Raw genomic sequence first — 12,658 nt, 5'->3', positions numbered from 1 at the left:
TGTGAGGGCAAAAAGGCTTGTAAACATCTTGTGCAATAAAATTCTCATTGATATATTATTTTGGCTTAGTAGGCTCCCTTGTGTTTATAGATAGGTTAATGAAGCTTTTTAGGTAGGTGGGAAAAAACGATGCTTCTGTCAGCAGTGTCTCGCTTAGCGATGCTGCTGTAACTAAGTGAGCACGGCGTTAATCATGGATCTTCCACCATGTAAATACCAGTGGGACATCCTTTGCAGCCCTCTCCAAATTGATGACAGTTAGCGATATGTGTCTTCTCCTAGCGGCATTTCTGTTTCCCGTTGTACTATTGGATATCAACGGTCAGGAGGTCATCTTTAGGTATGTGCATGCTGCTGTCAGCAAGAGGATTGAAGAATAACTCGTGGACTACAGTAGCTCATATATAGAAGCCGCCTTTTGTGGAGAGAAGAGTTTGCCAGAATTCAACAGCATGATGGTCAGCATACGCGGTAACAGTACTTCCAGAGCCATTTCCGTGTTATTTATTTCAGTGACTTCCACACGCAAGCCCCAGAGCTGGAAAAAGAGAACCTTGTTTAGATCAAAATTGCGCTTGAGCATCGCATGAACAGCGCGCTTAATTGAAGAAAATCGCATAGTGTATATAGAGCTCGATGTCCCCTAAAACGGAATTCGAGGGGGTTTTTTTCTTTTTTTTGTTTCGTTGAATGTACGTACAACAACAATCACTCGATACCTACAGGGAATCAGTGTGCCTGTCCTGGCATTTTTTTTTTTTTTCAGCACAAAAGCGCTATATGTTGAGCATGGTTAATATATTGATTGGTCGCTACCCAGTTCTGTAAATGTCTTTTTTTTTTTTTTGCTAAAAAAAGAAAAAAATATGTAATGTATTACGCAGGTAACACACTGGATCAGAAAAAATAGGAAATTTCATATTGCGAAACAAAATTCGATATTAAAAAATTTAGACTACTCTTTGTCTTTAAATAGCTCATTGTGCTATCTTTTCAGGGTGCAGATGTTATTGTTTCAGTAAACATTTCTTTGTAGAACAAAAAAAAAAGGGGGGGGGGGGGCGGGTAGGACATGTCCCGATGGTTGCTCAAGGTCGCAGAACAAAAATTATTCCTGTGCGGCTGACATTCGTGCATAGGCATTGTAGTTTTCGCTCGAGATACCGACGTGTCTAATTCAGGAGTCGTGAATTTCGCACTCTTGTTTCTTTTTTTCGAGGATAGGGTGGTGGGATGGCCTTTAGTACCTCGCAGGCATTTCTTTTCGTAACGAACTGCCGTGAGCCATGGTAACAAGCAGTGTTGTATCGTTTCTGGCACCGTCCCAAAATCTGACTCCCCCTTTCGCCTGGGACGCCGCATAATACCGTTGCTATGGCCCTGCCTTCGCCGGGTCCTCGTTGCGAAACCCGCGAAATCAAATCTACGTCGCTACTCGCAAGTGCACGTACCGTAAGGACCCCTGCTGAATGTGTCGAAACCGGGAGTGCGTACCGCTGCATGCGACTGATCATTACGCTAACGATTTTGTTCGTCTCATCTACAAAGCGTTTCTTTTGGACCAGGCGAATGCGACTAGCTAAACTGCTGCCGCGCGAGGCGACAAGATTGCTTCTCCTCATCCTTCTATTGCCTGTTGTTTGCTGCCGACGTCGATGAACAGACGTCGATCTCGCCAGCGTCACGCCGGCGGGGCGCTGCTTACGCGTGAGATCCTTCGAAGTAATCATGTCTGCCGTGGCTGGAACTCCCAATGTATCGAAGTCCCTCCAGTGCCGTGGCAAGGGTCCAAAACGTCCGAGATAAAAAAAAATAAAATAAAAGAGGTAGAGATGCGTTTGAACAACAGTGGCGACCTTTTCTGAGAGCTCATTTCATCGAGCACAGGACGTGCGGCCCAACGGGATGAAGAAACGTCTTGCGATCCATTATCTCCACCGCCTCCTTTCGTCGGCTCACACACAGAGAGAGAGAGAGATAGATAGATAGAGAGAGAGAGAGAGAGAGAGGGAGAGAAAGAGAGAGAGAGAGAGAGAGAGAGAGAGAGAGAGAGAGAGAGAGAGAGAGAGAGAGAGAGAGAGAGAGAGGGTTCAATTGTGCCCTATGCCGCTGGAAGCGGCCAATAATTGAAACGCACATCGATACGGATACGTTTTGCCCTTTGTTCTGCCGGCAGAATTTATTGTTTGGCATTGGCCAGCGTGATTCGCTCATTTCGCTACGCGGTATGTTGATGCCGACGTGATTTTCTGTACGCGCGGTGTACTTCATGTCGGAAAACATTGTGTTTTTAATGCATTTCTTTGGACGTTCGTTAGTGGGCACGTTCTCCTGAAACTCCGCCGTTGTCGTCGTTGTGAGAGAAGAGTCACGAGTATGCCCCTGGAAGGTGATATGGCCGGACACTGATGGGTTGCGTGGCGCCATGTGACCACATGACATGACACAGGAACTGCCAACTCGGGTTACGCATTTGAGACTGGAAGGTGAGATGGGAGTCTAACCCTGCGGGACGTACCGAATTCTATCCCGAGTCGGACACGCTGCTTCTTGGCCACGTGGGCACGTTCTCAAAGGTTTGGTTTCTGTGTTGCGTCACCTTTAATGTGGTATCTTACGACTGTATGCTAATGATGATGATTAGATGCACAAATTAATGGATTAGGAATTAAGCGAGTAGCTAAGCGCATGCACGTGAACGAGGATCCACGAGTTTTCGCTTCCTTGGCGTGAGTGGGCGATAAAGAATCGCCTCCGTTTCCCTCCCTTTACAATACGAGGCCGCCCATCTGCCGAAAGCTGCGTCTGCTGGAAAGTGGTGAAACCTGGTGATGGATGAAGGGCCGAAATGTATACTTGTCTACCTTTTTTTTTTTTTTTTTCCCGTGAAGCAGCGGCAAGGATTCAAGACGAAAGCGACCCAAAGTCCGAGCTCGCATCGTTGAGCGTCCGCATCGCACTGCAATCGTGCCCCATCTTCCGAAAACAACCCGAGAAACGAAGAAAATCGAGGCGGGCTGGGAGCCAAAGGAGGCTTGGAGAAAAGCAGCAAAACGGGGCGCAGCAGCGAAAAGCGAAGCGTCGTCGTCGTCGTCCGCAGTGCCTGTCCCCCCCCTCCCTTTCGCGGCGTGGGGGTCGCTCCGCGGACGGCGCTCGAGGCGGCGTCAGTGCTCCGCGCCGGCTTCTCCGCGTCGCAGTCGGCGCTCGCGCCTCTGTCGCGCCTGTCACGGGGCCGCGCGCGCGGGCCCTGTGCCGCCCCAGCCGGAGGACAGCGCGCGCACGCCGGGTCCGCGTGTGGTGTGTTTTCGTGCGTGCCATGAGGCCGGCGTTCACCCTGGGCTCCCCGCCTGGCGCACACTTCGGTGCCTCATCCATGAAGGAGTGCTGGTGACGGGCTCAGAGCCGAAGCCATGCGCACGCTGGCCAAGGAAGGCCGGCTGCCACCGACACTGGAAGAGCCTCCCCCCTCGGGCGGTGAGGCCGGGGCCTCCGAGCCACCGGTGCCTCCGCGCTCGGTCAAGGCGCGCTCGCCGTTCAGCCGGCTGACGCTACACGCGAGCGATGCCGGCGCTGCGCTGTTCCGTCACAAGTCGCCCTCCAAGTCCCCCACGCGGGCGCTCAAGTCCCCTCCGCCGACGGCCAAGGGCAAGCAGGCCCCCGTACCCCAGCAGGCGCCCGATCGCTCCCGGCAGCAAGCTGAGCAGGCCTCCAAGTCGTCGTTCGCCCGCGGCTTGCGCTTCCAGCTCAAGCGCCGCAACACGTCAGCCTTCGCGGGACAACTTCGTCCGGACCCAGGACCAGGTCGGTGGGCCCACCCCGGCCGGTGATCACATCTCTCCACTGATTTCGGTGGCAGGGGTGCGTTTGTGCTTGTGTGTCTGTGAGCACCGGTTCGTTGCGCCATTCCGACCCTCGTTGCCCTCCGTCAGTGGGTGTTTTTCGTCGGCATGAGTAGTTTGCGTGCCTCGTCGTTCCCCGCCCGTACATTGCGGCCATGCGTTCTCGCGCGCGAAGACGAAGTCGCGTCGCTCGCGTGCTAATGCTCGTGGCGTGTTTTGACCCTCTTTGACTGGAAGCTCGTGACACGGTTGGTTCCCTCTAGCTCGTACGAGAACGCAACGTGGCACTGCCGTGCTTGGCATACGGGATGGCGAGCCTTCTGTTTCATCGAATAGTCATCATGGGTGGGAAAAACTATTTTTTTTTAGGTACACCCGTGCGAAAGGTTACTTCTGTCTCATGTGCTTACTGGGACAGGTGCGAATGGTTGGCGCGAAACGAGCACGGTGAGGATTGTTTTTGTTCTGTTTACTTTTCTGACGTTCTCTAAAATCGAGATTGCGTGTGCTTTGGAGGAACCGTCGGAGGTTATAATCGGAACCTCTCCGACTGCATTCGAAGACGCCGTATACGTCAAACTGCTCCGCTGCGCGCCTCGTCCTCATTTACCTTTTTGGCGAATCAGGTGGCAGCTGATTTCATTTTCTGTTTCGGTACTAACCGCGCGCACCACCACATTCGCAATGTCAGCCTGTTTGCCAAGGCGTTTCTGTGAGGCGCGCGTTGCTCCCTTGCTATTCTAACCGGCACCCTCTGACCGGACCTTAAATAGCTCCAACCTTTGGTTCGTGCGTTTGTTGCGCGGTAACCCATGTCTTTTTTTTTTTTTTTTTCGCTCTTGTGCAGGCTATGTGGGACGTATCTGCCGTTTAAAACCCCGCAACTAGAAGAAGTAGCGCGGTTTAGTCACTGTCCTATTCTCCGTGCTTTTCAATGTTTACAGCAACTTGTGCAAATATGTCAGGCGTGCCCAAGCCGATTAAGTTTTAGGCTTGGACTACGACGCAGTACAGCGGAGAAGCTCTCCAGGCGGAGGGATGCAGCGAGGTTCCTTTTTTTTTTTTTTTTTTTTGTTCCCCGGAAATTTCTACCACATGGGGTTCTTTAACGTGCACTGACATCGCATAGTACACGGAAACCTAGCGTTTAGCCTGTAGCGAAAAGCGGCCGCCGAGGCCAGGATTCGATCCCGCATCCTTGGGCACAGAAATCAAGCGCCTTAACCACTGTGCCGCCCCTCTCCATAATCCGTGTCTGCATTCGGTGCGCGCAAATGAGATCGCGTTTCAGATTGACTGCTTTGTCAGACAGTGTGCAGTTGAATTTCCGGCGTTTAGCTGTAGTGTATGCTCCTCGTTTGTTATTATCGCTGGTTCTCCGTGTGACGGGGAGATGCTCGGCGAGTTCATTTATATATATATAGCACTGCGCTGCGCGCTTTGCTCGCGGTAATGCCTTCGGGCCCCAAACTATACCTGCGTTAATGGTATTAATTCCTTTTATCTTTTAGGCCTTCGTCTCGTTTCGCGTCTCCGAAACTTCTTCGAACCCAGAAGCTCCCGTGGATCATATGTTGACAGTGCACTCGTGATCCCCTCCCCTGTCGTGTCAAACCCTGGAAGGTGACTGGCTAAACGTGTTCACGCATGGTGCCACCGTTGGAAATAAGGTCAGGCCGTTAAAGAAAAGTGAACTCCTTACGGGTGCATTTGCTGTATGTCGTACTCGAGCCGGTTTGTGACCTCGCGGACAAAGGAGTTACAAGGCGAATGTGTATTGCGCCAGGAGCTTAGAGATCTCGCTCTTTTAGCAAGCGAAGTTTGTTCAGCGGGCCACGATGAAGCGTTCGAACTCGCGAACTGCGCCCTTCGCTCTGTCACTGCGTTTTGCTTTGTCCGCTTTCGATTTTGTGTTGCAGATTGCACTGCGGTACGTAAAACGATGGCGCCTGTTTCATCTTCGTTTTAGAAGACAGTTTGGAAGCGTGCTTGAAGCAAATTTGGGGCCGCGATGCTTCATCTTGGATTAAGTGAATTCGAGGAAAAACAGAGCTACTGTTTCGTGGCAATAACATACCCTCGCTGATTATGGTTAAAATAATCTAGAGGTCACTGCGTGTTAAGAAGTCCCTGCTCGCGGAGGAGGCTTGATGCGAATGAATAGTGTCATTTAAGTTCCTCACCTGAACCTCTCGTGTTGTGGCGTATAGACGTCATGCTTAACCGCCGTACCTCTAGAATGTGCCGACATCCATGTGGAAATTGAACACGCCAACGTAACATATCTGTCCACATTCAGACTCCTTTCCAATTACAACAAGAGTGATTGTCTTAACATTATTTGTTGAAGTCCAAAGTTTAGGGGAATTCGCCAAGGTGGAGCAGAATTTGTAATAACAGAGTGATTACTCATTTAAGCTTAGCTGTACGGCTGCGCTTATTTGGATGCTATAATCACTCTCTTGTTATTATTTGCCGAAATAACTTAAAAATTGCAACGTAAAAGTAATCGTGTACATGTGTCGAAAGCAAACTTCTAGAGGACAGGGGTGAGAGGGAAGTAATATTTCCGGAAGGCAGGGGTGATTGGAGAGGGCTTTATCTTTAAGTTAATCTAACCGGGGCTTGACCATCATCTTTAATAGGGGGCGATGGTCTACTAAGCAGTTTATTCTGCACCCTTCGTCGCCCCTGAACACTGCCAGTGCCAAAATTTAGTTCTGTGGATAAGCTTCCCTGGCCGTCCGTAGATAAGCTCCCCTGGCCGTTCGCCGGAGCGTTACTCGTCTTCTTTCGCAGCGCTGCCCAGCTGCCTCCTTTGCATTCCATCTTTTCTTTATCTCACTGCGGCAGTCACGCTCCGCTGAGCTGCGCTGTACGCGAATGCGCGCCGCCGTCAGCGTCCGCTTCTGTAATTTTTTTTTTTTTCCCTACTATACTATTGTTCATGCCGCCTTCTCGGAAAAAGCCACTGTGCACGAGGCACTCTGAAAGAAGACAGTGCGTGTACTAGATTTGCAAAACAAAAAGGCACAATGAGTCACACGAGGTGTCAGACGCAAGTATAGCGATTCAAGGCTTTCAGGCAGCATATAGGCCTACAGGACTTCTGAGGCATCGAAGACTCACCAGCTTTTTGAGAGATGTTGGGGAATGTCCGCGCGTTCACAAGCACTGAGTTGCAGTATTATTTCATATCGCTTCGTGACGTAAAAACAAAAACACTCTTGTGTGTGCACAGCGTGTGGTAGTCGCTTAGTTGTGACACTCTCAGGTTATGCGATCCGCGCTTTTTGCTGAACAAGATGCCGCGATCTTACAAATAACCTCTGGCACAGCGCGCTCCGAAGTGCCAGTGTTAAGTATGCGCCTCATTGTGTGCACCTATTGGGTTTGTTTGCGTTTTTTGAAACGCCAGAGAACTTAATTGCGTCGGACCTGGCGTCCCGACTATAAATGGTCTCGGATTACGATATGTGCATATTGAAGACGTTGCTTTACTCTGTTTCATTTTTTTTTTCTTATTCCTGTAATCCCCGCTGTGTCACACAGGCATTAGATGGAGGTGGAGAGTGCGAAACTGCTGCACTGTTCTGCAGCAAGTCAAAGCTTCCGGTAACAGCTGCGATTCTCGAGAAAATAAAGAAGAAAGAAAAAGTGGTGACATTTTTTCTCGTTGTAGTGTGGTTGTACATTCAATTCACTTCAGGATCAGTGCCAGGTGGTTCCGTATAAATGCATATGTATAATACAGAGGTCTATCCAAGTGGAGAACGCTTCATAGTGATTCTTTGAACTTTTATTCTTAATCGGCGTTTCGAACGGAGCCCGTACTTTCTCTAGACTGGCGTTACATTATCCCCTTTTTTTTTTCCGCCCTAGCATGGTAATACGGGATAGCTGCGCGGCTAGATTTCTTCGAACGAGCAGCATTCACCACCGCTGGCTTTGGGTGTCTCCTCATTTGGGTGCTCTGTCACAGCGACGTCTGATTCAAAGCCTAGAATGACGCTCAGCTGATTTCTTCACTGTCGGAAGTACTTTTTTTTGCGAAAGCAATACTATTCTAGGTTTCGAGTCTTCAGCGTAGCTCGGCGGTAGCCAGATACGTCTTACACACGTGACTCTGTGACGTCACACCCCACGTAACACTAGGGTGTGGGCTGGCAGGAGCTGCCAACAATTGGGTATCTCGTTTTACATGGAACGGTTATGTCAGAATCAGCCTGCTAGGACCCTGGCATTCACGTTACCCCTATAGGCCACTAAGGAACGTTCATACGGCTTGGTTATAGCGGGGCTTTATATGTGGGCTGAGGAAGAAGAAAAAGAGAAGAAGAACGCTCGGTCACCCTTTCGCCCAATATTTGGTTCAGCAGCGTTGAACCCTTGTAATTTTTTTTTTTTTTTTTCAGCCCCTGGAGGGCTGTATAAAGGCCTGTTCACGCTTTCGACTCGCGGAGGTCGTGTGTCTGTTTTGGTCGAAAAGCGACAGTCGCAGCAGGCCCTTCAGTCATTGCTCGATTTCTGATTGCTGGTCGCAGACCGTTAGCCAATCAGCGGCTGGGCTGATGTGAACAAAATGAAGCTTTACTCTGCGTTGTGAACAGTCAAGATACACAGGTCTGGAGAAGCTTTGCAAGTGTGTACATCGGTCGAGTGCTCCCTGGTCGCATGCGACAGCCGGTTGCAAGTGTGAACAGACCTTAAAGCGAGCAGGCGTTCATACAATCAAGCAACCAACAACTTGTCAGTGGGTAGAACACTGCGCTCCCCGCTCATCGCATGCTGCTGTGGCTGCCAGCGCGGCGGAGCGCGTAGCGGTACACGTAGCGTGGCGGCGGCACGCGCGGCAGCGTACGGGACTCCCCGCAAAGGGCGCGGGAGAAGGGCATCGTCACGGCCCTCCACCTATTCTGTGCGGCACTGCGCGCGCGGCCTGATGGACGACGCCGATCACGCCTGTCCACGGAGACGGCGCGTCTCCGTGCGAGTGCTGTATCCAGGGGGTGGGCAGAGAGAGAGCGCTTTTCGGGTCCGGCGACGTGCCTGGCCCGTCTCCTGCATGGTAGACCGGTTCGGTTGATTTGTCTCCTGTCATTCGCAGCCGAGACGCGTTCTTGGAAAGAGTGCCGTGGTCGAATCGGTGCAGCTGCTGCTCCGCGCGACAGGAGCGTCATCGTTGAGTGGAGATACAAGTGTATAACAAGGGGGAGTGGGCGTAGTCAGACACCAAAACAGAACAAAAAAAAAAATATTGAAAGAACAAAGGGACGCTAGCTTCTTCCCTGTTGTAGCTTCCGCTGTTCGTTTATTTGCTTTTCTTTTTTTTTTTATTTGCTATTTGTCTCTTCCTGTACCTTTTGCATTTCATCCAGGCGGAAGTCCTACCGAGTGTGTTTACGGCGGTTCAGTGACCACCGGTTCAGCGTTCTTTATAGCGAACATTGTTGTCAAGAGCGTCGCTAATAATGTGGCATAATCCACCAGCCCGTCCACTACTACGCGTCTAATCTTTTCTTCTTTTTTTTTTTTTACTATGTCCGGGCTGAAATTCGCCGTTCTGTGAGCTGCGGCTTCTGTTCGCGCAGTCTCTCGCAGTGAAGTGAGCGCCACTCGAACGCAGTGGAACTGCGCCTGAAGGTACCGTAGAGCTCCCGCCTTCGCTCAGAAAGAATTGAGGGTCGCCGGCTTATCGCACCATTTCCTTTTTGAGACTCCCGGCGTGCTGGCAGACCCTAAATATTTCCTGGTAACATGTAAGTGCCGCTTTACATTCTCTGGGGGTCCACAATGTAATGGTTAATGCGTATCCTGCATTCAAGGGGCACAGCGGTGGTACGCCTTCTGGATGAAAAGGCGCAAAGCCAGCGAGGAACGAGAACAAAATGGCGTACTTCGTGCAATTCCGTACTTAAGCTAGCGGGAGCACGAGGAAACAGAAGGCATTGAGTTAGTCAACTTTCCTTCTTTTTTGCCTTGTGCTGCTGTCGGCGCTGCTTGCTTTTATTAGCAAGGAATGGCGGTAACCAATCCTTGTGCGATCGTGTTAGAGCTCTCTTGTTAATGTGCTTCTTTTTTCCTGGGAGGCAGGAGAAAGGGGGTGGAGCGGTGCTGGGGAGGCGGAGACAAAACCCATTTACGTGCACGAAATGGCTCGGGAGCTCTCTGCGGCAAGAGCAAGAGGAGCGGATGGAGTTACATCGTTTTATATTTTTCTTTTGAATTGTTGCACTGCGCTGCGCGTGCATCGCTGTACTGGTTGGGTCAGCTGGGCTAGCACGTAGCACCGGCATCGTCCAACCTATTTCGTCACGCGTGCGCCTCGTTCCGAGCCATTTTCTGGCGGGAAGCGAATCGCGTTGAATTGGAGATACGCCCACATTATTCCCGTCGACGGGCGAGAAACTTTTCGAATGTGAGACGAATGTTTGTACAGACGTCCCTCACCCCCATCTTTTTTTTTTTTTTTTTCCTTCCTTGCTGCGGGAGTGTTTGTAGACTGCAAGCTGAGTAAAATTCGCTTTCAGGTGCTTGCAGATCAGCGCTTGAGTTCCGCTTTGAGAAAAGATGGGAATAGGTGACCTCGCTGGCTCTTAGTACTCGACATCGTGTACAGCAAATAAAGGTGGCGGCTTGGGCGTAGAGGAAGTGGGCACAAACAGCTCTGTCGCTGACGTTCTGCTCAGCAGGGAGAGCGTAAATTTGAACCCGTCTTTTTTTTTTTTTCATCCGTTTTTCTTCCAAAATCTGCGGCAGTCCTCGCGCATTGTCCGGCAGATACCGAAGACGGTCACAGCGGGGTGCCTGGAGGCGCGCGCTGCCCACTCGCGCGTGTGCGTGACGGCGTTAATGATTCTTGGCCAAGACACTGGCTCGAACCCTTCCATTAACAAGTCACGCTTTCCCCGCACTGCAGTGCTCTGTACCCGCACCCTTCTAGTTCTCCTTGCACCACCAGGCAGCGCGCTTGTCGCTAGGGGCGCCCCGTAACGCCTGCGGTTTTGATTGGTGCCCTGTATCCTCGTCGTCCGTCTTTGGCGTGGGCGTGCGAACCACAGCATCCCTCCTCTTCCCCCTTCGTATACCCTTCAGGCGAGACGTCCCGTCGGCACGGGGCTGCTCGCTGCATTAACGCGCTACGGGAGACAAATCGCGTGCGCAGCGCTCCCTCGCCTTTGCCTACACGCCCTTGTTTTCCTTGGTCCTTCTTTCTATATCGTTTCTTTTATCTCTGCCTTTTTAATGCGCCTTTCTCTCTCTCTCTCTCTCTCTCTTTGTCAGTGGTTCTTTTGTGCGCCCCCGCGATCGCGCGGCGGGGGACCCGAGGCGCTTATTTTTGTATCGCATCGCCGCTTATAATGCGATGCAGCCAGAAGAGGAGGAACTCGGAGCACGCAGAGTGGCGGGGAGCAGATAGCGCGGTCGGCTGCAAGGTGCCAATTCGACCCGTTGAGAACGCTCGCCTCGTCTTCTTTCCCGCGGTTTGTTTCGTAATCAAGGTTGGGGCTGCCAGGGTTACTGTTTTGATTTTTTTTTTATGCTTCCCTCTAACGCTTCTTTTACGCTTCGCTCTTTGTGCGGCTTCTCACCGGGCTTTCGCCTTTCCCACCGCCTTTTCTGTCGGAGCTGCTTGGGGAACTCACCAGCGCGTTATCATTACACAATTGAAGTGAAGGATCAGTTTCCGCAGGGGCGATGAACAGTTAAAGTAAAGCAAATGTGGGACATGTGCTCCACTGTTTCAAACCGGAGCATCGATCAGAATGACACTGTTTCCAATTCTAATGCATTGGCACGCGTACTATAGTCATGCCTTCTGACGGAGGCGGGAGAGCATATCGTTAGATATTTTGTTTTTTATTTTAGAGTCGGTTTTTCAAGGCGCATACATTTGGGAACGAATTTCGGTATTCTGGGTTCCGGTCAGCATGCACTTTGTTTCCAATTCTGCCTGATATTGTCACGCGCCTTCGTAGAATGTCGACGGAAGATGAAGAAGAACGGTCGGGTAGATCGGTGAAGAAAGAAGATGGACAGATGGACGTTTGTACGCTTCGCCGCAGTCCTGTTTGCACCGATCCCTGTAAATAACCCCCCCGTGCGTACAAAGCACGTAACAATATAATCGAGTAAGCATCGAGTGACAAGTAGGAAAGGCGACGACATGTTTATTAATGTCATTGCTTTGCACTCCTAAGGCGGAGCTTTAGGCATCTCTCAAGCTATTTGTTGTTATTTCTGTCGTTGTTTTTTTTTTCTTCAAAATTTCGGCGCCTCTTATTCAAAGACGATTTCGGCAGGTGTAGCGTGGAGTGGCGATTGTTACCAGGCGAGGAGCAACAGCGGCAGTGGTATACATTTTGTGTTGCTCGCCTTTGGTTTACCTGTCCCTGCGGTGGTCGCCAGGGGAGCCGCATACCTGGGCGTTTCCCCAGCCACCGAGTTTCTTTGAGAGAGCCTTTCCTCTGACTGTGCACGCGGCGGTGGCCGGCCAGTCCTGGGCGCCGCCATAAGCGGCCGCAGGGGCGCGGCGCTAATCTTAGCCGACGAGGCTTGCCAGCTGGGGGACTGTGGCTCGTAATCGCCTCGACCCAGTGTCGTGCGTCACGTTTTTCTCTCCAAGCAGCGCCCTCCTTCCCGCTGCCGCGACCATGTGCCACCGCTCACATCTCTGGCTGCCTCCGGGCACACGGTAGCCCCCCTCCTCTCTCTATCTTGTCCTTACTTCGTGGAAGTGGCGGAGAAGCAGCCGGCAATAGAAGCGTCTAGAGCACCGACTCGAAGCTTTCCTCGAGGTGGAGGGGAGCGCTGCGCGA

General features: G+C 51.4%; 1 protein-coding gene across 8 annotated transcripts in view; it reads left to right on the top strand.

Moving 5' to 3' along the window:
* The window catches only part of SNF4Agamma (SNF4/AMP-activated protein kinase gamma subunit), a 364,359-nt gene that overhangs the window by 254,765 nt on the left and 96,936 nt on the right, over positions 1-12,658 (top strand). Inside the window, exon 1 of one of the 8 annotated variants that reach the window (XM_084593809.1) lies at positions 3,228-3,801. The exons of the other annotated variants lie outside the window; for them this stretch is intronic. Coding sequence (XP_084449935.1) covers positions 3,411-3,801 — 391 coding nt within the window. The 5' untranslated portion in view covers positions 3,228-3,410. Of the gene's footprint in view, positions 1-3,227; positions 3,802-12,658 lie in introns of those variants that run through there. 8 annotated transcript variants of the gene reach the window in all.

The sequence above is a fragment of the Amblyomma maculatum genome, chromosome 2 (genome assembly GCF_055883805.1).
Source record: "Amblyomma maculatum isolate TAMU_Amacu chromosome 2, ASM5588380v1, whole genome shotgun sequence".
In the NCBI taxonomy this organism is placed as follows: Eukaryota; Metazoa; Arthropoda; class Arachnida; order Ixodida; family Ixodidae; genus Amblyomma; species Amblyomma maculatum.
Note: the sequence above shows the minus strand (reverse complement) of the source record. Positions and strands in the feature narration are given on the sequence as shown.